The sequence below is a fragment of the Oncorhynchus mykiss genome, chromosome 22, assembly GCF_013265735.2.
Source record: "Oncorhynchus mykiss isolate Arlee chromosome 22, USDA_OmykA_1.1, whole genome shotgun sequence".
NCBI lineage: Eukaryota > Metazoa > Chordata > Actinopteri > Salmoniformes > Salmonidae > Oncorhynchus > Oncorhynchus mykiss.
Window position 1 is genome coordinate 36040486 of NC_048586.1, and position 23575 is coordinate 36064060.

Below are 23575 nucleotides of genomic sequence, written 5' to 3' on the forward strand. Positions count from 1 at the left end.
TCTGTCTAACTCCTAACTCCTTCTCTCTCCTGCAGAATGCTGGTGGTGACCCGGCGGTGAGCAGCACAGTCAATCCCATGATCACCAAGAGGCACAAGGTCAAGACAGAAGCAGAGGGACCCCGGTCCATATCACCGTGCTCTCAGGTATGGGACCCCACGACCCCTGACTTAATTGATCTTTATAAATGGCATGCAGAAATATAAAATACCGGGGCCTTTTACACTAGATCAATAAGACGAACTGTGTTGTTGCTTTTTCTTATCTTTACAGCGAGTTGTGCAAAAGCAATCTTAGATCATCAGGAAGCAGATAAGCAATTGCAGAATAGTACAGTATAGTTGGTAGCGATATGCTATTGTCATTTACACACAATTAACACACACACACATACTGTGTGCGTGCATGCACGTCAGACACAGTCATGAACCCCTCTCTAACTGAGTCCTCTGGTCCACAGGAGCATGTTTTGGACCTGAGTGAGGAGCGGGATAAAGATGAGTGGAAGCAGGAGCCAGAGGCTGTCTACGAGACCAACTGTCACTGGGACGGCTGCACCAAGGAGTACGACACTCAGGACCAGCTCGTTCACGTGAGTTATTATAAATTATACAACAGGTGGGTCTAATCCTGGATGCTGATTCGTTAAAACCACATTGCAGCTGGTGTCTATTCCACAAGTTACCACCAGCTAAAGCTATGACGTTGAAATGCCTATTTACTTTGTTCCATCTCCCTGGCAATCCATCAGCCCAGCCAGACAATTTATGAACTTGATCTCCAATGTAAAAAGCATCTAGACATTATCTCCCATTTCTTTTAGACTAACATTTAGTTTTCAACAGTGGAGATTTGTATAAACCTTGCTGTCTGTCTCTCTATCATTGGCAACATTGTTTCAGTATTGAAACAATGTTTCAGTATTCGATCTCCAGCTGTACCATAGTAATGAACATGTAGGGGTCAGGAGTCGGGATGAGACAGACAGGCGAGCAGGCAGCTTTTCTCAGTCAGTCGAAATCATGAATCAACATCATTTTTATGGATATACAGTGTATACAAATAAATGTCAGTAGAAAACAGGCAAAACGAAACAAAGTGCAGCAAGTTTGCAGTCTTTCCAGCCTCAGTTTGAAGTGATTGTGTTAGCTGTGTTGTTGGCTAGCTCCGCCGAACAACAGTGTCCTAACGGGAGAGCACATTTTCTATGCCAAGTGAAATCGCACATCATTAGCTCATCGTTATGGATATATCCAAATAAATGTCACTAGAAACAAACGCAAATGCAGCTACTTTGCTATTATTCTGGCAGCACTGTTTAAAGTGACTGTAAGTTAGCCGTAGTCGGCTAGCTAGCAAGAAAGGACCATATCTTGTGCAAGGATGAAATAGTATGAATAAATTCATCAAAATAATGTTTTTAATGATAATATAAAAGTGATAATGCCCTGACTCTCAGTACTGTTTCATCTAGCCTAAGGGACAGTATGACAACACTCTTCACCAAATTAACTATTCTCCTCTATTACAATGACATGGGGTGCCAGTCAGATGAGGCTGGTGAGAGGAGGATAATGGCTGGAATGGAGTGAAGGGAATGGTATCAAACATGGAAACCATGTTTTTGAGAGAGAGAGAGAGAGAGAGAGAGAGAGAGAGAGAGTCACACAGAGAGAGTCACACAGAGAGTCACACATAGAGAGGCACAGAGAGAGTCACACAGAGAGAGTCACACAGAGAGAGTCACACAGAGAGAGTCACACAGAGAGTCACACAGAGAGAGGCACACAGAGAGAGGCATACAGATACAGGAAAAAGTCCAAAAGACCTCACATTTAAAAAAAAAAAAAAAAGTTCAAAACAGCCTCCTCTGCTCATCCTTGAAGTGTGCAGGGTTAGAGTCAGTGCGTCAAGTTTAAGATTTAACCAGTCAGTGCCGGGTCAGAGCCAGGGGTTGGGGGTCACAGCTGTTGATCCTTTCCTGTAGTGGACACGCGCAGGGTTAATGAAGCCTGTTGATTGTGACTGAGGAGACATAGGTACACTAATGGCCCTGCAGCTGTAACCCCGAACCCCTGGCTCTAACCTCTGACCTTTGAACTTTGTTCTATTCCTTTCTTGTCCACTAAACTCCCGACGCAGCCTTCTCTGCGGCTCCACTCCCATAGGCTGTGATTAACAATTGGGTTTCCCCAACCTGACAGACAGGTGGCAGGGGGCATGTGTCAGCCCAGTACCCAGACTGGGAGTCTCTGAGCTGAGCCTGCAATGGTCTGGAGTCTCCCAGTGTTACGGATCAGGAGTGGATTCACCTTGGAGCCCCTTTCTCCCCCCCTTTCCACCCTCTCCCTCCACTCTCAGCACCCCGGTCCCAGACTGTCCTGACAAGGCAAGTCAAGGAGGAGAGCAAACTAAGAACCCCTTTTACCCCATCTTCCCCCCTTTCACTCACCTCTCCTCCCCAACAACCCTCCCTCAGCCCCATTCTGTCCTGACAGAGGGCTAGTCCAGACCAACCCAAGTTAGTTCCAGCATCCATCCCCCTACTATGCTGCTCTGTCAGGGGCTGAGGGGATCAGAAAACAGAAATAGGACCTGCTGGTGTGGATTGTAGGGTGTGGATTGTAGGGTGTAGATTGTAGGGCGTGGGGTGTGGATTGTAGGGTGTAGATTGTAGGGCGTGGGGTGTGGATTGTAGGGTGTGGATTGTAGGGCATGGGGTGTGGATTGTAGGGTGTAGATTGTAGGGTGTGGATTGTAGGGTGTGGATTGTAGGGTGTAGATTGTAGGGCGTTGGGTGTGGATTGTAGGGTGTAGATTGTAGGGTGTGGGGTGTGGATTGTAGGGTGTAGATTGTAGGGCATGGGGTGTGGATTGTAGGGTGTAGATTGTAGGGTGTGGGGTGTGGATTGTAGGGTGTAGATTGTAGGGTGTGGGGTGTGGATTGTAGGGTGTAGATTGTAGGGCGTGGGGTGTGGATTGTAGGGTGTAGATTGTAGGGTGTGGATTGTAGGGTGTAGATTGTAGGGCGTGGGGTGTGGATTGTAGGGTGTAGATTGTAGGGTGTAGATTGTAGGGCGTGGGGTGTGGATTGTAGGGTGTAGATTGTAGGGCGTGGGGTGTGGATTGTAGGGTGTAGATTGTAGGGCATGGGGTGTGGATTGTAGGGTGTAGATTGTAGGGCGTTGGGTGTGGATTGTAGGGTGTAGATTGTAGGGTGTGGATTGTAGGGTGTAGACTGTAGGGCGTGGGGTGTGGATTGTAGGGCGTGGGGTGTGGATTGTAGGGTGTAGATTGTAGGGTGTAGATTGTAGGGTGTAGATTGTAGGGCGTGTGGTGTGGATTGTAGGGTGTAGATTGTAGGGCGTGGGGTGTGGATTGTAGGGTGTCGATTGTAGGGCGTGGGGTGTGGATTGTAGGGTGTAGATTGTAGGGCGTGGGGTGTGGTTTGTAGGGTGTAGATTGTAGGGCGTGGGGTGTGGATTGTAGGGCGTGGGGTGTGGATTATAGGGTGTAGATTGTAGGGCGTAGATTGTAGGGTGTAGATTGTAGGGCGTGGGGTGTGGATTGTAGGGTGTAGATTGTAGGGCGTGGGGTGTGGATTGTAGGGTGTAGATTGTAGGGCATGGGGTGTGGATTGTAGGGTGTAGATTGTAGGGCGTTGGGTGTGGATTGTAGGGTGTAGATTGTAGGGCATGGGGTGTGGATTGTAGGGTGTAGATTGTAGGGCGTGGGGTGTGGATTGTAGGGCATGGGGTGTGGATTGTAGGGTGTAGATTGTAGGGTGTAGATTGTAGGGTGTGGATTGTAGGGTGTAGATTGTAGGGTGTGGATTGTAGGGTGTAGATTGTAGGGTGTAGATTGTAGGGCGTGGGGTGTGGATTGTAGGGTGTAGATTGTAGGGCATGGGGTGTGGATTGTAGGGTGTAGATTGTAGGGCGTGGGGTGTGGATTGTAGGGTGTAGATTGTAGGGCGTGGATTGTAGGGTGTAGATTGTAGGGTGTGGGGTGTGGATTGTAGGGTGTAGATTGTAGGGCGTGGGGTGTGGATTGTAGGGTGTAGATTGTAGGGTGTAGATTGTAGGGCGTGGGGTGTGGATTGTAGGGTGTAGATTGTAGGGCGTGGGGTGTGGATTGTAGGGTGTAGATTGTAGGGCATGGGGTGTGGATTGTAGGGTGTAGATTGTAGGGCGTTGGGTGTGGATTGTAGGGTGTAGATTGTAGGGCGTGGGGTGTGGATTGTAGGGTGTAGATTGTAGGGCGTGGGGTGTGGATTGTAGGGCGTGGGGTGTGGATTGTAGGGTGTAGATTGTAGAGTGTGGATTGTAGGGTGTAGATTGTAGGGCGTTGGATGTGGATTGTAGGGTGTAGATTGTAGGGCGTGGGGTGTGGATTATAGGGTGTAGATTGTAGGGCGTGGGGTGTGGATTGTAGGGTGTAGATTGTAGGGCGTGGGGTGTGGATTGTAGGGTGTTGATTGTAGGACGTGGGGTGTGGATTATAGGGTGTAGATTGTAGGGCGTGGGGTGTGGATTCTAGGGTGTAGATTGTAGGGCGTGGGGTGTGGATTGTAGGGTGTGGATTGTAGGGCGTGGGGTGTGGATTGTAGGGCGTAGATTGTAGGGTGTAGATTGTAGGGCGTGGGGTGTGGATTGTAGGGTGTAGATTGTAGGGCGTGGGGTGTGGATTGTAGGGTGTAGATTGTAGGGCATGGGGTGTGGATTGTAGGGTGTAGATTGTAGGGCGTTGGGTGTGGATTGTAGGGTGTAGATTGTAGGGCGTGGGGTGTGGATTGTAGGGTGTAGATTGTAGGGCATGGGGTGTGGATTGTAGGGTGTAGATTGTAGGGCGTGGGGTGTGGATCGACAATGTGAAGCAAAGAACATACCACAACTCTCTGGAACAAGGGTTAGGCAGCCAGGAAGGAAAATACTAACAGTATATGTCAATACAGTATAAATACAGTGTTATAAAATAATGTATTTATGAATGAGTCTCTTGTTACAGTAAATTCTAATTATATATCTCGGTAGATGTAGATGTAATAGCTGAGAGTCTGCTGCTAAGAGTTTGATAGGACTTTATACCTTCATCTACATTTCTGTACACATGCCCCTGTACTGTAGATCCAAGGTTTCATACAATGTTCTCACCAGTGAAATCACACACCTTGAAAAAATACTCAATTATGACATAGCGCTTCTAGGTTCTATTTACCCAAACGAATCCTTCCTGAGTAGCCCCATATTATGGTTTCACTATGGTAGTGTTACGTGGGGTGGAGCAGGTGAACCCAAGTGCAGACTCAAACGAGGAGACAGGGATAAGGTAACCAAGGTATTTATTGAAAACCGGGGGGAAATGGGGTGCAGGCCAGGGGGAGCTCTGGCGGGTAGCAGGGAACCAGGAACTGAGGCTACGGCTTAGGCAAGGGAAGTAGGGGCAGGGTAAGCAGGTCCGGAGCGGAATCCAAGGAAGCAGTAGAGCAGGGGTCCAAGGCTGGGAAGCAGGACTTACGAGACGAGGGACCAGAGTCAGAGCGGACGGAACTGTAGCGGAGATAAGAGCAGTGTCAGGCTAGGGATAACAGGCACCACAGGATAGGTATTTTCATTATTAAACATGCAATGAACTACACAGAGGGAAAAGTACACTGCATTCAGCACCATGGACAGAACTCTTGTTAACGGGTATGCACAAAAAACACAAGAAAGAGAGAGAGCTCAATATTACATTTTAACTATTCAATCAGTGTGAGGAGTGAAGTCTCTGATAGGCATTGACTAGAGCAGTGAAGTCAGGTATAGTGTCTGATGTCGCTATGCGCAGGATTGCTGAGAGGTGAGAGTCAGTAAGAGATAATCTGTGCCTTGACTTGTTATATTTCATCACTGAAAATGTCTGTTCACATACATAGGTTGACCCAAACAGTGCAAACATCTTCTGAGCATGACTCTTTATCTTTGGAAAGTTTTGTCGTCGAGAGATGCATAGAACCTTGTCAGTGACATTGTTTTGAATAGTTATCCAATCACTGCATCAGACTGAAGATCGATAAGCTCAAGTTGCAGGTCAGTGGGAGTGTTATCCACATTGAAGGTGAAAGGAGAGGAAACCAACAGCATGTCATTTTCCAACACTTTGAAATCCTCAAAACGACAAGAAAACTCACAGTTCAAAGCACGCAGCAGCGATGTATACTTCTCCCGCTGGTCATCTGATAGGGAACAGACTAGTAGTGTCAGAAGGTCATCTGATAGAGAACAGACTAGTAGTGTCAGAAGGTCATCTGATAGGGAACAGACTAGTAGGTGTCAGAAGGTCGTCTGATAGGGAACAGACTAGTAGTGTCAGAAGGTCATCTGATAGGGAACAGGCTAGTAGTGTCAGAAGGTCATCTGATAGGGAACAGACTAGTAGTGTCAGAAGGTCATCTGATAGGGAACAGACTAGTAGTGTCAGAAGGTTATCTGATAGGGAACAGACTAGTAGTGTCAGAAGGTCATCTGATAGGGAACAGGCTAGTAGTGTCGGAAGGTCATCTGATAGGGAACAGACTAGTAGTGTCAGAAGGTCATCTGACAGGAAACAGACTAGTAGTGTCATCTGATAGGGAACAGACTGGTGGTGTCAGAAGGTCATCTGATAGGGAACAGACTAGTAGTGTCAGAAGGTCATCTGATAGGGGACAGACTAGTAGTGTCAGAAGGTTATCTGATAGGGAACAGACTAGTAGTGTCAGAAGGTCATCTGATAGGGAACAGGCTAGTAGTGTCGGAAGGTCATCTGATAGGGAACAGACTAGTAGTGTCAGAAGGTCATCTGACAGGAAACAGACTAGTAGTGTCATCTGATAGGGAACAGACTGGTGGTGTCAGAAGGTCATCTGATAGGGAACAGACTAGTAGTGTCAGAAGGTCATCTGACAGGGAACAGACTAGTAGTGTCAGAAGGTCATCTGATAGGGGACAGACTAGTAGTGTCAGAAGGTCATCTGATAGGAAACTGACTAGTAGTGTCAGAAGGTCATCTGATAGGAAACAGACTAGGTGTGTCAGAAGGTCATCTGATAGGGAACAGACTAGTAGTGTCAGAAGGTCATCTGATAGGGAACAGACTAGTAGTGTCAGAAGGTCATCTGATAGGGAACAGACTAGTTGTGCAGACTAGTAGTGTCAGAAGGTCATCTGATAGGGAACAGACTAGTAGTGTCAGAAGGTCATCTGATAGGGGACAGACTAGTAGTGTCAGAAGGTCATCTGATAGGGGACAGACTAGTAGTGTCAGAAGGTCATCTGATAGGGGACAGACTAGTAGTGTCAGAAGGTCATCTGATAGGGAACAGACTAGTAGTGTCAGAAGGTCATCTGATAGGGAACAGACTAGTAGTGTCAGAAGGTCATCTGACAGGAAACAGACTAGTAGTGTCAGAAGGTCATCTGATAGGGAACAGACTGGTGGTGTCAGAAGGTCATCTGATAGGGAACAGACTAGTAGTGTCAGAAGGTCATCTGACAGGGAACAGACTAGTAGTGTCAGAAGGTCATCTGATAGGGGACAGACTAGTAGTGTCAGAAGGTCATCTGATAGGAAACTGACTAGTAGTGTCAGAAGGTCATCTGATAGGAAACAGACTAGGTGTGTCAGAAGGTCATCTGATAGGGAACAGACTAGTAGTGTCAGAAGGTCATCTGATAGGGAACAGACTAGTAGTGTCAGAAGGTCATCTGATAGGGAACAGACTAGTTGTGCCGGAAGGTCATCTGATAGGGAACAGACTAGTAGTGTCAGAAGGTCATCTGATAGGGGGCAGACTAGTAGTGTCAGAAGGTCATCTGATAGGGAACAGACTTGTAGTGTCAGAAGGTAATCTGATAGGGAACAGACTAGTAGTGTCAGAAGGTCATCTGATAGGGAACAGACTAGTAGTGTCAGAAGGTCATCTGATAGGGGACAGACTAGTAGTGTCAGAAGGTCATCTGATAGGGAACAGACTAGTAGTGTCAGAAGGTCATCTGATAGGGAACAGACTAGTAGTGTCAGAAGGTCATCTGATAGGGAACAGACTAGTAGTGTCAGAAGGTCATCTGATAGGGAACAGACTAGTAGTGTCAGAAGGTAATCTGATAGGGAACAGACTAGTAATGTCAGAAGGTCATCTGATAGGGAACAGACTAGTAGTGTCAGAAGGTCATCTGATAGGGAACAGACTAGTAGTGTCAGAAGGTCATCTGATAGGGAACAGACTAGTTGTGCAGACTAGTAGTGTCAGAAGGTCATCTGATAGGGAACAGACTAGTAGTGTCAGAAGGTCATCTGATAGGGGACAGACTAGTAGTGTCAGAAGGTCATCTGATAGGGGACAGACTAGTAGTGTCAGAAGGTCATCTGATAGGGGACAGACTAGTAGTGTCAGAAGGTCATCTGATAGGGAACAGACTAGTAGTGTCAGAAGGTCATCTGATAGGGAACAGACTAGTAGTGTCAGAAGGTCATCTGACAGGAAACAGACTAGTAGTGTCAGAAGGTCATCTGATAGGGAACAGACTGGTGGTGTCAGAAGGTCATCTGATAGGGAACAGACTAGTAGTGTCAGAAGGTCATCTGACAGGGAACAGACTAGTAGTGTCAGAAGGTCATCTGATAGGGGACAGACTAGTAGTGTCAGAAGGTCATCTGATAGGAAACTGACTAGTAGTGTCAGAAGGTCATCTGATAGGAAACAGACTAGGTGTGTCAGAAGGTCATCTGATAGGGAACAGACTAGTAGTGTCAGAAGGTCATCTGATAGGGAACAGACTAGTAGTGTCAGAAGGTCATCTGATAGGGAACAGACTAGTTGTGCCGGAAGGTCATCTGATAGGGAACAGACTAGTAGTGTCAGAAGGTCATCTGATAGGGGGCAGACTAGTAGTGTCAGAAGGTCATCTGATAGGGAACAGACTTGTAGTGTCAGAAGGTAATCTGATAGGGAACAGACTAGTAGTGTCAGAAGGTCATCTGATAGGGAACAGACTAGTAGTGTCAGAAGGTCATCTGATAGGGGACAGACTAGTAGTGTCAGAAGGTCATCTGATAGGGAACAGACTAGTAGTGTCAGAAGGTCATCTGATAGGGAACAGACTAGTAGTGTCAGAAGGTCATCTGATAGGGAACAGACTAGTAGTGTCAGAAGGTCATCTGATAGGGAACAGACTAGTAGTGTCAGAAGGTAATCTGATAGGGAACAGACTAGTAATGTCAGAAGGTCATCTGATAGGGAACAGACTAGTAGTGTCAGAAGGTCATCTGATAGGGAACAGACTAGTAGTGTCAGAAGGTGGGTGAGATTGTTGGCTTCTACTTGGCGGGTCAGGAGGAGTAATTTTCCCTTGAAGGCTTTGACAAGGCTGTACATCTGATGTGCTAAAAGGCCCTTCCTTGTAGTTTGTAATTCAGTTCATTCATGAGGGCCATGATGTCCACGGTGAAGGCAAAATCAGCCAACCATTCTTTATCTTGCAGTTGAGAGAAATCATCATTTTCCTTTCATTTGCAAAAACTCATCAATCTCCGACTTCAGGTCCCAGATCCTTTTAAGCACCTTCTCCAAACTCAGCCATCACGTTTGTGTGGTAGGGGAGATCTGCATGACCCAACCCTGTCTCTTCCAACAGTGAGACAAACTGCCTGTGGTTTAGATTTTGCTCTTATGAAGTTTACCACTTTAGTGACTGTATCCACAACATGGCTCATTTTCAGAACACATTTACAGAGGACCTCCTGATGAATAATGCAATGCAGGAAAATAATTTCTGATCTGGGTTAAGCTCTGCTACTTGATCTTGTGTCCTTTTCAAAAGGTCAACGTTTTTTCCTGTCAAGTTTGGGCACAGTCATACTGGATAACTTTTCAAAACTCAGTCCCAGCTTTGCCACACACTTAGTAACCACCTCCAATAAATATTTCCCTGTGGTTGTGCTCTTCATTGACTGCACTGAAGCAAGCTCCTCTGTCATTTCAAAGTCTGGGATTTTGCCTCGTCAGAACATCAACAACTGCTCCGTGTCACGTGCATCACTGCTCTCATCCAGGTACAAGGAGAAATAGGTGAAATCCTTTACCTCGTCGAATCAGGTTCGAGGGCCATGTCGAATCAGGTTCGCGGGCCATGTTGAATCAGGTTCGCGGGCCATGTTGAATCAGGTTCGCGGGCCATATTGAATCAGGTTCGCGGGCCATGTTGAATCAGGTTTGCGGGCCATGTTGAATCAGGTTCGCGGGCCATATTGAATCAGGTTCGCGGGCCATATTGAATCAGGTTCGCGGGCCATATTGAATCAGGTTCGCGGACCATATTGAATCAGGTCCCCCGGGTCGGCCTTTGCCCAGGCCTGGTGTAGATGAAGGGGAGGAGACAGGTTAAACAAGGATTTTTAAGCCTTGAGATAATTGAGACATGGATTGTGTATGTGTGCCATTCAGAGAGTAAATGGGCAAAACAAAAGATTGAAGTACCTTTGAACGGGGGGTACCAGGTGCCAGACGCAGCGGTTTGTGTCGAGAACTGCAACACTGCTGGGTTTTTCACACTTAGCAGTTTCCGTGTGTATCAAGAATGGTCCACCACCTAAAAGACATCCAGCGAACTTGACCTCTGTGGGAGGCATTGGAGTCAACATGAGCCAGTGTCCCTGTAGAACACTTTCGACACTTTGTAGAGTCCAAGACCCAACGTATTGAGGTTATTCTGAGGGCAAAATGAGGGTGGGGGTGTGCAACGTGTTCTTTGGGAGGGTGCACCGTGTTCCTCGAAGAATATAATCAGCTGTTGAAGCATGTGCATCTGAGGAAGAGAGAGGAGGAGATGTGTGTAAATGTCAGGTGTGACTGTCCCATAACTAATTCCTCTTCCGGTTAGTTAAGGAAGTCCCCTCCCTCTGACACATATAGGGCCTGAGAAAACATTGTGTGTGTGTGAGACACAGGACCTGACAAAACAGTCACAACCCTTTGTCTACAATGTGAGTTGTAGACAAACTGTTAGCCATGATGGATGGCGTTGTCACTCGTGGTCTGGCTTGGGGAAGGGAAGGGATCTCAGAGAGGGATGTTTGGGAGGCCTGCTCTCACAAGCTCTTTGCTGACTAAATGTCTCACTTCTCCACACACACACACACACACACACACACACACACACACACACACACACACACACACACACACACACACACACACACACACACACACCTCGAATGAGCAGGAAAGAGACCGCTTTAAAGACAGTCTGACAGTTGATTGAGAAGATCATATCCTGAAACAAGTTGAGATACATGGATGTGTCGGCTGTGTTTTACTCCCATGTAACCCCATGTTCCCCTGTTCTCTCTTCAGCACATCAACAACGACCACATCCATGGGGAGAAGAAAGAGTTTGTGTGCCGTTGGGATGAGTGCTCGAGAGAACAGAAGCCCTTCAAAGCTCAGTACATGCTGGTGGTCCACATGAGGAGACACACTGGGGAGAAGCCACACAAATGCACAGTAAGAACTCCAACTCCCAACTAGCACCTGGGCATGTACACATTATTTCAATAAGCCCAGAGCCTTCTATTATAGGTCATGGATAAGCCACTCACATAACTATCTCTCCTTGTATTAAACACATTTCTTCACAAGTCCTACCTTTAGATAGGGTTATGCTTTGCACCCTATAATAACTATTGACCGTAACTTTACTGTATTTCTTCACTCCAAGCCTATTTCTCACCAGTAGTGATCCTTCCTCTCCATCTAGATGAGTTTTCCGGGAATTCCTAAGGGCTTCATCTGTAGCATGCAGTCCACTTATGATGATCACATTCAGAGTGTAGTTTCCTCAGCTTCAAAGCTCATTGATGAGGCCTTGTGAGTCCAGTCCATTAAAATACTTCTGACTAGAGACTTCACAAGGCTGATTGACAGGAGGGAAGGATATTAGTTATTAAAGTGTAAAGAGTTTAGTTTTAAATCCCACATGCATCTCATTCACCCCCGGCTATCTCCCTCTCTAGCAAGTCTTGTGTTTTTGAAGGGAGGATCTTAGGTCTTTTATGTCCACTTTTGAGCGAATATAGTTTGATCCCATCTCACACAAACTGTCAATTACCCACAGTGCCCAGTACAGTATGTCGCTCTGAAGGAATACCAAATCAATGCATAGCCTATTGTAGCATACCAAAGTTAAACACAGACCAGCTTTGATGCTTTGTTTCAACAAAGCTGTCCATGGTCTCTTACTTAGCTTGAATACGTGTAGTAGTAATTTTTCTCTAAGAGCAAATACTTTTGTGTGATACGTGTAAGAGTCTCCGAGTCTAACTTACCTTTGTCTCCCTCCCTCCCTCTCTTTAGTTTGAAGGTTGCTGTAAGGCCTACTCTCGCCTGGAGAACCTGAAGACCCACCTGAGGTCCCACACAGGGGAGAAGCCGTACGTCTGTGAACATGAGGGCTGCAACAAAGCCTTCTCCAACGCCTCAGACAGAGCCAAGCACCAGAACCGCACACACTCCAATGAGGTAAGGCTCTTATAGACAATCACCTCAAAGACATACTTTGAGCGACATCAGTATATACCCACTGCCATTATTTAAATCAACTAATGTGCATTTAAATTAATTTTGTTTTTATATATTGCATTTTCAGAAGACAATGAAAGAAATCAGTAATCAACATAAGCATGATAAGGTAATAAGACATACTTTTAAATTATTTTTCCCAGAAACCCTACATCTGTAAGATCCCTGGGTGCACTAAACGCTACACAGACCCCAGCTCTCTCAGGAAGCATGTGAAGACGGTTCACGGACCAGAGGCCCACGTCACCAAGAAACAACGTGGCGATGTGCCTCCCAGGGGTCCTCCCAAGGGAAATGGAGAGAACGAGGCAAATGCCAAACAGAGTGATAGAGGGATAGATGGAAAGATGGAGGCCAACAGCATTACTAGAGGAGTGGAGGACTGCCTGCAGGTCAAGTCAATCAAGACCGAGAACTCAATGGTAAGACTGGGTGTGACATTCCAATGTGTCATCACCACTAATTATTTAACAAAGCATTGACTTTGACTATTGTCCAAATCCTCTCAACTACTAACTACTTAAACTATCAATGCAAATCCTATCAGTACCATTCATACATATTCTATGTTATTTGAGTCTTGTGACTCAAATGCAGGCATTTCACCATCTATCCCATCACCTTTCACGCTAACTGTGATGGACAATTGACCTGCTGATGGTCTACCTTTCTCCTAATCCAACTCACCTCTCTGGTCACTACTTGAATGTGCTTCTCTTTCTTTAACACTTTCCCTAACGGACAGGCATCTCTGAGGTAAGCACCACCACTTTTTCTCTTTCATTTCAATGCTTTCTAACTCTGCATGTCAATTTTGCATCTGTACATTTGAAATTGCACTACTCTGTTCCTTTATGTATGAAAGAATAGAGGATTACACCGAGCACTTTCCAAGCGCTTCTGGTTTTAAAAGTCTATACTGTACTGTCTACAGTTTGATGTTTTTGCATGAGTTTATTCAGTTATATTCCTCTGTGGCCTACGTGATCTGACGGTAATGTCTGTCGGGCCATGATAAAAGTCATTATCAAATTAATATTCAAAGAACGGGACTGTTCAGCATGTGTGTGGAACAAATAGTGTCAGCAATCAAGCTGTGATCAAGACTCTTTCTAGTTCAGTCTGTGTCAGAATTCATCACTATCAACACTTGACTGTGATTAGACTCACAGTATCCCTCCATCGCTCCACAATATACTTGTTTCCTTTGTAAATGAATCCAACACATCTATGATAAATAGGATTATGAAACTATAGCTATGCTACATCATTTATTTAATTTGTGGTTTGGCAAAGAGTTTAAATACCTGATTAATCAGAATTGTGCAACTGTATTCCAGTATTTTATATTTTAACCAATACAGATGTTTTTTTCTCAATATCAAATCATTTCTGGGTAACAATTAAGTACCTTACTGTGATCCTTTTCAATTAAAATGGTCAAAAAGGAACAAAAATAGGTTCTTAGCAAATAGCAATTTCTCAAGCAAGAATTTTGCTAGGACTGTCTGGGAGTGGTCTGTGTGTGGTCTGGGGAAACTGAACACTAGCTGTTATTGGCAGAGAGGTTTGGAACTCTTTCTTATTGGTCTAATAACAAATGTACTGCCTGGTGATGTCACAAGGCAAGCCAAAACTCCATCCCACCAAAACAGGCTGAAATGTCAGGCCTTACACTAAAAGTGCATTAACATATTTTTCACAATTTCACAGTACTATTCTAACCTCATAGTGTGAAAATATATAGAAAACACAGAACAATTCATTAGCATTTTTATTATTATTATTATTTTTATATTATATTTAGATATTGCAGATAGATTGTAGCTTCCATCAGTGTAATTGTCTACATCATTTCCAATCCCCCATATTTTTTTTGTAAATATATATATATACATACACACCCACATATATATAAATATATATACATAAATGTGTATATATATATATATATATATCTTTTAAAATTATATTTTCCTTTATTATTTCCCGAAAACCCTACCACCCCTCCCCTAATTGGAGTAAACTAAGAAACAACAACACTTAGGCTTCTACATCCAGCTTGTACATACTTTAAGCATATTTTTACAATGACCATGCCCTGAATTGGTCTGACCGTGGTACCCTTTTCACACTAACAAGCCAACCTGAACGAAACCACTCAGTAGAGCTTGGTTTGGCTCAGCTCAGTTCAACTTAGTAATATGAGAAGCCCTTGATAGGCTTGATCTGGTGTCTAACATAAACCATATATCCTGTCCTCCTCTCCAGACGTATCAATCCAGCCCTGGCGGTCACTCGTCATGTAGCAGTGAGCCATCGCCACTTGGCAGTGCCCACAACAATGACAGTGGAGTAGAGATGGCCTTGCACAGCGGGGGAAGCTTTGGGGAGCTGAGTGCACTGGATGACGCTCCCATGGTGGACTCCTCCACCCTCTCCCACGGCAACTCAGCAGGGGTGGGGCTTGGGCTCCGTAAAGGGGGAGGAATCACCATCAAGCTGGAGAACATCAAGAAGGAGAGGCTGAAGAATGTGAGGGATTCGTGTCCCTGGGCCAACTCTGGTCCACAGATCCGGAACACCAACACCAAGCTGCCTCCTATTCCTGCTGTTGGTAAGAGTTTTATATAGAGTTTTTGATAACTGTTGTTAAGAACTGTTATAATGCTGAAAGTTTAATAAACAATGACAAGGCAGAAAAATATTATTTGCGTTCATCCACAATCGGAGAGATGGAGTTGGGAGGAATTTGTTGAAGCAGCCTTAGATACCAGGAAAGGTGTTTTGCCCTATACGTTCTAATGTGGTTCCTCTTGTTGGTTCCTCAGGTTCCCTTCTGGAGAACTCCAATATGATCGCTTCACCCGGGCCCTACCCTGGTCAGCGTCTTGGTGACCTGTCATCATGCGAGGTGACCATGCTAAACCAGTTGAATGAGCAGGGCCGCCGGTACAGCAACACCAGCACTGCCAGTTCAGCCTACACCAGCCGCCGCTCCTCGGGCATCTCCCCCTGCTACTCCAGCCGCCGCTCTTCTGAAGCTTCGCAGTTCAGCAACCGCCACAACAACATCAGTTCAGCCGACTCCTACGACCCCATCTCCACAGACCTGTCCCGGAGATCCAGCGAGGCCAGCCAGTGTGGAGGGGTTGGTGGAAACGGCCCTAGTTTGCTCAGCCTCACCCCGGCTCAGCACTACCATCTTAAGGCCAAGTATGCTGCCGCAACCGGAGGAGCTCCACCCACACCTCTGCCCAACATGGAGCGCATGAGCCTCAGGACCAGGATGGCTCTGTACGGGGACCACTCCCAGGAGAGGGAGAGCTCCTCCAATTCCAACCTGTTCCAGCCCCCTGCTGGAGCAGTGCCCAGACGCTGCAGCGACATTGGCTACAGTAACCATAGTATGATGCCCCACGAGGTCCCTGGTAACCTGCCACGGCGAGCCAGCGATCCCGTCCGCAGACCTACCTTGGACCCACTGTCCCTGCCCAGGGTACAGCGCTACAACAGCATGAACAGTATGAACCCCAACTCCATGATGCCTCCTCCCTCTACTGATCGCCGGGGCCTGGCCATGCAGGGCTACACACGATCCGACGGAAGTCTGCACCGCCACCCTTTCACCCCGCGGCCCCCCAGCATCTCAGAGAATGTGGTGATGGAGACCATGGCTGTGGACGGGCTGGACCATGCAGGGGACGAGGACATGGTGCTGCCTGATGATGTCGTACAGTATCTCAGGTCTCAGAACACTGGCGCCGGCCAATCAGCAGGCCCCGTCGACTACACCAACAGCCAATCACACGGCTTCCAGGTCCAAGGGAATATGACCTCCTCCCAGCAGCCCCAGCAGCAGTTCTATGGGCAAAGGAGGATGGCCATGGTGGATACCAACATGCCCCTGTCTGAGTCAGGCCAGGCTCCCCTAACGCTCTACAAGATGAGCCCTGGTTCTGGATCACAGCAACAGCAGTACCCAACCTCACCCCGTATGAACAACAAAAACAACATGCCAGTGCAGTGGAATGAGGTCAGCTCAGGGACTGTGGACGCCACAGGCACCTCAAGACTCACCAAGCAGAACCTCCTCAGAAACAACAACCTGGCAGTGGTTCAGCAGAGACAGAACTGTGGGCCTTTCCAGGGTAGTATGGGTAGTAACAGTAACCAGCAGGTGATGCCTATGAGCCAGAACATGGAGCTACAAGGCTACACTCAAAGAAGCAACGCCCAAAGGATCAACTCTGTCCAACAGCAACAGAGGCAGCCATGCAGCATGAATTATACTGAGCAGATGAGTCCCCAGCAGGGATACGGCCAAGACATTGTCCCCATCCCTAACTCTGGATCTGGGAATGGCAGCCTACGACCCAACTACAACGGCATGGCACTGCCCAATGGCAGAGTAATGGCAACACATAATCCAGATATTCAAAACTACAGATCAAGGACTCAGGTTGAAAGCTATCCCCTTCACATGAATCAGGTTGAGCAGCTGAACTACAGTAGTACGCCTCAGCAGCAAGCCGTCCATACTGGAACCAGAGATGGGATGCAGCCCAGGCTTCCCATGGAGACCAAGTCTATGTCCAGACAACATGTAAGATCCAGCAGTACGATGCAGAACCGTTTCCTTCAGTCTGACTTCAATCACAACACCTCTGAGGCCAGTCCAAAGAAGCCAGGCCGCACCGCAGCACATAACGTGGGACAAAAGGGAAACTCCAACTCTAACGCTCCAATGTTATACACTGGCCAGATACACATGTTCGAGTCCAACAACAACCTGAGTTTCGACTCCCCCATGTCCCCCTGCACACCCCAGGCACTGGTAGGCACTGCCGTTACCATGGTATCCCCAGGGGTCAACCAGGTCACCAGCACCGTGGACTCCTCTGGTGTGGAGCACGCCCAGATTGACTTTGATGCCATGTTGGATGATGGTGACCACTCCAGCCTGATGTCGGGGACCCTCAGCCCCGGGCTCCTCACAAGTCTGTCCCAGAACTCCTCCAGGCTCACCACCCCCCGTAGCTCTGTGACCCTGGCCTCTGTGCCAGCAGGGATCGGTAACATGGCCATCGGCGATATGAACTCCATGTTGACCGCCCTGGCTGAGGAGAGTAAGTTCCTCAACATGATGAGCTAATGCCTTGGCTGCATCGCAATAGTTTTTCTCCCAAAGTGTTCACGTGTTCACTTCCTTTCATGAATTTCAAAGGAAATGATTGGTGAATGGAAACTCCCCCTGGCCCATGCCTACACCTATCCAATGCTTTTACATTTGTGGGGAGTAGTGCACACTTCAGGAGGAAGGAGAGATTATTGGGATGCCCCTCTTGTATATTCAGACCATTTCAAGAAAGCATCAGGAAAATTGTACTATAAAAGCTCTGATTATATGTAACAACACCTTATGGAAATAGTTACTTATCAGGAGAATGTCGATCTCTACCGGCCTGTAAAGAGACTTTGCTCATCCAGTTATATGTAATATTTGCTCAAGTACATTTTAAGTAGTGTTTATGTTGATAAAGTAAGTGTAGTAAAGACATAAGGGGTATTTGTATCACTGTTTTAAAAAGCCATACTTTGTATCTACGAATAAAAATAGACAAGGGTATAAAAATACATTGGCAAATGTGTCCATTGCTCAGTATTTGTTGATGTTTGTTACCTTTTAAAAAGCAGTGCACTGAAAGCAGTTCACCAAGTGCCTTGATAAAAAGATCAAGTTTGAGTAATATGTGAACTCATAAAACGTACATACATGTAACAATGTTGCCAAGAAAAAATGCGTATGAAAATATTAGAATATCATTTCTCATTACAACCTTCCATCATGTTTATAAATATACTGTAAGGTACGTGGTTTAAATTATGTTGAAGGGACGTAATTATTGCAAGCCGATTACAGTATGATGCCACTATTTAACATTGCGATGCTACATTGTTTTCATCTATCCGTGTATAGAGGAACTTGCAGTGGAACAGGTTCCCTTGCCAAGCTCTTAGGGCCGGTTTCCCGGACAAAGATTAAGCCTAGTGCTGGACTACAACCCATGCTTAGTGGAGATTATCCATTGAAAATGATTTTTAGTCCAGGACTAGGCTTAATCTGTATCTGGGAAACCAGACCCTGGCGTACAACAGGAGATGGCCCCTTTCAGTCATACTGTATAAAATATCCTCCAAGTGCCCTCTAAAAAATGTCGAACCCTCTATGGACCCTCCTCCTTGTCAGTCTGACTGTATGATTGAAAAGGACAGAGATCTGCCTCAGTGTCAGTCAGTCTGTGAAGATACACACGGAGCCCCATGCCTCGCAACGTCTTGGAGGAATCCGATCTCTAAAGGAATATGCAAGTACTCCATGTGTTCTCTGTGGACATGATCACACACTAATTAGTGGATTCATTACCCCTCCCTCTTCCCTGAGTTCTGAGCTAGACATGGACTATATGGAGATTCAAATAAGGAATGTATTACTTTGATTACGAATCATATCAAAGACAATGAGATACCGCAACTCCTAAGTTTTTATTTAGTTTGTTTCCTGGACTTAAAGTAGCCTTATAGTATGTATAGGTATACTGCTCATTCATTTGGCTATGCTCAGTGTGAGTGTGTGTGTGTGTGTGTTGTATATAGCTTTTGTACATTTCAAATACAGTATCCACGTTTTTTCTTTTTTAACCAAAGTCTTGTTTTGTGTCTCCTTTGAAATCACATGGTCTCGTCCCTCTGGGACACATGAAAGCAAAGTGTCGTTATCTAAACTCTTCAGCACCCACCCTAATGAATTCTACACACCATGAAAACCATCCTCATGTCAAATAACTATAGAGCGAGGCAATGTTCCCGCTGTTGCGGAGACGTCGGCTCAACTGGAAATTAACGTGACATTTTATTGCAGATCTTACGTGATACTTCAGCGATACAGATTGATATACTGTACCAGTCAAAAGTTTGGATACACCTACTCATTCAATGTTTTTTCTTTATTTTTTCAAGAACTTTGAAGGTTTCTTCAAGTGCTGTTGCAAAAACCATCAAGGGCTATGATGAAACTGGCTCTCATGAGGACCGCCACAGGAAAGGAAGACCCATAGTTACCTCTGCTGCAGAGGATAAGTTCATTAGAGTTACCAGCCTCAGAAAATGCAGCCCAAATAAATGCTTCACATAGTTCAAGTAACAGACACATCCCAACATCAACTGTTCAGAGGAGACTGCGTGACTCACCCCTTCATGGTCGACTTGCTGCAAAGAAACCACTACTAAAGAACACCAATAAGAAGAAGAGACTTGCTTGAGCCAAGAAACACGAGCAATGGACATTAGACCTGTGGAAATACATTCTTTGGTCTGATGACACTAGCGTGTCTTTGTGCGACACTTTGTAAGTGAAAGGATGATCTCCGCATGTGTGGTGAACCATGGAGGAGGAGGTACGATGTTTTGGGGGTGCTTTGCTGGTGACACTGTCTGATTTATTCAGAATTCAAGGCACACTTAATCTGCATGGCTACCACAGCATTCTGCAGCGATACGCCATCCCATCTGGTTTGCGGTTAGTGGGATTATCATTTGTTTTTCAACAGGACAATGACCCAACACACCTCCAGGCTGTGTAAGGGATATTTTACCAAGGAGAATGATGGAGTGCTGCATCAGATGACCTGGCCTCCACAATCACCCGACCTCAACCCAATTGAGATGGTTTGGGATGAGTTCAACCGCAGAGTGAAGGAAAAGCAGCCAACAAGTGCTCAGCATATGTGGGAACTCCTTCAAAACTGTTGGAAAAACATTCCAGGTGAATCTGGTTGAGAGAATGCCAAGAGTGCAAAGTTGTCATCAAGGCAAAGGCTGGCTACCTTGAAGGCTCTAAAATATATCTTGATTTGTTTAACACTTTCATTGGTTACTACATGATTCCATATGTGTTATTTCATCGTTTTGATGTCCTCACTATTATTCTACAACGTCGAAAATAGTACAAATAAAGAAAACCCTTGAATGAGTAGATGTGTCCAAACATTTGACTGGTACTGTAAATACATAATTGCAGCTAGCAAAATAACATCTACCTACAGTATATTTGATGTTTAGCTGCAAAGGATGCCTTTTGTTTTGGGGGGTGATTTTATCATAGATTAAGTTGAGGTGGTTAGAAAAATAGGAATAGAAGAAAAGAACATAACAGGTTACTACAGATGTAGGATCTTAATTTGATCACCCTGTTGCAGGACAACTTTCCACTTCTTAAAGTTCAAAAAGGCTTCTGAAGTTTGTAATTTCCACTTTGAAATTTCATACTTGATTTTCCCTTATGAAAAATGTATCAACCCTTACAAAGATGTCCATTAATTATAACCTACATAATAATTCACATTTCCTGTTGCTGCAGGATTATTTTCCTGCTGCAGCAAACTGGCTCAAATTAAGATCCTATATCTGTAGTAAATAATCTAGGGAAAAGTATAGAATTAGGAATTAGAACGTGTTATAGGATCTCTATGGGGAAAACTTTGTTTTCTCTTTTATCCCTTCTTTTTCTCTTTCATCCATTACTTCACAATACATATTTACTTCAACAAATGAAGACATCTTTAAATGTGAATCTTCTTAGTTGGGTTGCTCTTTCAGTTTTTTTAAACAGTGTCGGTAAAGGCATAAAATTCAACCTGAAAACCCAGGCTAAAAAGGATTCTTCCAGAAAAACAAAATGCATACATAGCAGTTTCTAAAGTTAGGCATTTTGTCCAAAATTAACAGTGGCAGGCAGGCTCTGAGGAAATGGTTTTCAGGAAAGACATTAAACACACCAGTGGAGAGAGAGAAAGAGGAAGAGAAACAGAAAGAAAGGAAGAGAGCGATAGGGGCAGAGAGGAAGACAGAGATAAGGAGAGCGGAAGAACGGGGGTTGTAAAAAGGATGACGGCGTGGAGAAAGTGTAAAAAGAGGGGGAACAAATGATTTTACTCTGACAGGCAACGGAACTCTGCTGAGGATCCTTTTGATGTGTTTGCCACTGATTTCATTTGCCACTTGAATTCCTTATTCTCTCAGAGAGAGGATGGAAGAAAAATAGCCTGGGGTAATAAGGGAGCTAAGAGAACAAGAGGTTAGGACGGGAGGCAAGATGAACACTAACGGACAAGGCACTAGCTAATTAGACAAGAACACAAACGAGGTGAGATGTAAGACTCAAAACACTACCATAGAGAGAGAAAGAGAGAGTCCACAGAGATAGTCTGGGCTGGGCTTAGCTTTGCATGCCCCATCTCAAAGCTCAGAGAAAGAGAGAATGAAAGGAGAAAGAGCGAGGTTCAAGACATCACGTTCTAGAATCTACACAGTGTGTTCTCCATGCTGCTTGGTCCCATGGTTCCAGTCGTTCCAGACTGAGATGCAGTTTTATAAGAATAGGTCTCAGGGGAGAGAGCAGGGCATTCACTCTCTCTGTCCCTCTCTCTCTCTGTTTCACTCGTCCTCCCTCCTGCTCTCTCTCTCTATCCATCCCCCTCTCCACTTAGCTGTTGCCTAGATGGCTGACACTGGGCCGCTGGAGAGAGAGAGATGGAGCAAGAGAGAGGAGGGTGGGCAGGGCAGGGCAGGGCAGCTGCTTAGAGAAGGGAAGGTAGCATGATAAAACAATGCCACCAGACACAACTCACACTAGGCTCAGAGGTCTTACAAATTTGATCCAAAAGGATTCTTCTTTCCAAGTGTCCTTATGGTGACTTATGTTGCTGACAAAAGGCCACTAAATGAGCACCTCTTCCTATCCTCATCCAATGACAACATCCACTGATTTAGTAGTAAGTCATTTTTATCCGCTCGAAATCCTTCCACTTTCTAATGGTATTGGGGAATCAAGCAGCTAAACTAAACCCAGTCGGCTGTAAACAATGAATCATTGTTTGTGTGAAGGCATCAGAAAATAACCTCCACATAATAGAAATAAATCCACCAGAAGAAAAACTGCATGTTGTTGAAAGAGAAAGATGATCAATTACTGATCTGTTGACTATATATCTGTCTATCTTCACAAGACCACTAATCATGCAATTTCACACACCCATTAACATTACAATTATATGGTACGCAGAAAAAGACAGGAGATCAAAGATACTGTTCAATCATTGTGAGAGAGAGTGAATGGGTGAAATAATATTATGCTATTTTAATAAACAACAGAGTGTCACATCTTGACATTTGACCCAAGTGGGCAGATCATCGTAATAAAGCAATTTATGGACTGGGCCTCTCTTGGGGATGGAAACTCCTGCTGTGCTGTGCGCCTATTTTCACAACTTCATCATTGTAATTATGCCCTACAAATACAGACTGAAACTACAGTTTGAACAGCTGAACACAGGCTTACGAATGGGGTCGGAGGAGATGGCTGCCGTTTTATGGGCTCCAAACCAATTGTGCTGTTGTGTGTATTTTCTCACATTATTTGTAACTTATTTTGTACATATTGTTTCTGCCACCATCTCTTATGACCTAAAAAAGCTTCTGGATATCAGAACAGCGATTACTCACCTCGTACTGGACAAAAATTATTTCTTTAACAAGTCTGACGCAAAGGATTTACTTCAGACAACGGACAAGGCCCAAATCCCCGTCATTCGCGTGATAGGAAACGGAGATATAGAGGTTGTAGGTTGGGGTGCCTTGTAAGAATCAGATGTCAAGTGGGTAATACCTGTAGGGGGTGCGTACTGGCGGCAGAGAAGTCAGGCGCAGGAGAGCAAAAACGGATTTACAATGGCGCAGTTTAATAAACAAAACCACCGTAAACAGAACAATAAATCAATGGGTAAACAAAACCCGGTACACACCAGCATAACGTGCACAAGCACTACAAATAAACAATACCGGACAAGGACATGGTGGGAACAGAGGGTTAAATACACAACATGTATGTATGTGTGGGAAGACAAGACAAAACAAATG

General features: G+C 45.3%; 1 protein-coding gene across 2 annotated transcripts in view; it reads left to right on the forward strand.

Moving 5' to 3' along the window:
• The window catches only part of LOC110502095 (zinc finger protein GLI2), a 116628-nt gene extending 96976 nt beyond the window's left edge, over positions 1-19652 (forward strand). For both annotated transcript variants that reach the window (XM_036959175.1, XM_036959176.1), the window contains 7 exons: positions 36-146; positions 461-592; positions 11375-11524; positions 12374-12538; positions 12742-13020; positions 14870-15215; positions 15430-19652. In XM_036959175.1, the coding sequence (XP_036815070.1) occupies positions 36-146; positions 461-592; positions 11375-11524; positions 12374-12538; positions 12742-13020; positions 14870-15215; positions 15430-17753 (3507 nt within the window). In that variant the 3' untranslated portion in view covers positions 17754-19652. The remainder of the gene's footprint in view (positions 1-35; positions 147-460; positions 593-11374; positions 11525-12373; positions 12539-12741; positions 13021-14869; positions 15216-15429) is intronic.
• The last annotated feature ends 3923 nt before the right edge of the window (positions 19653-23575 follow it).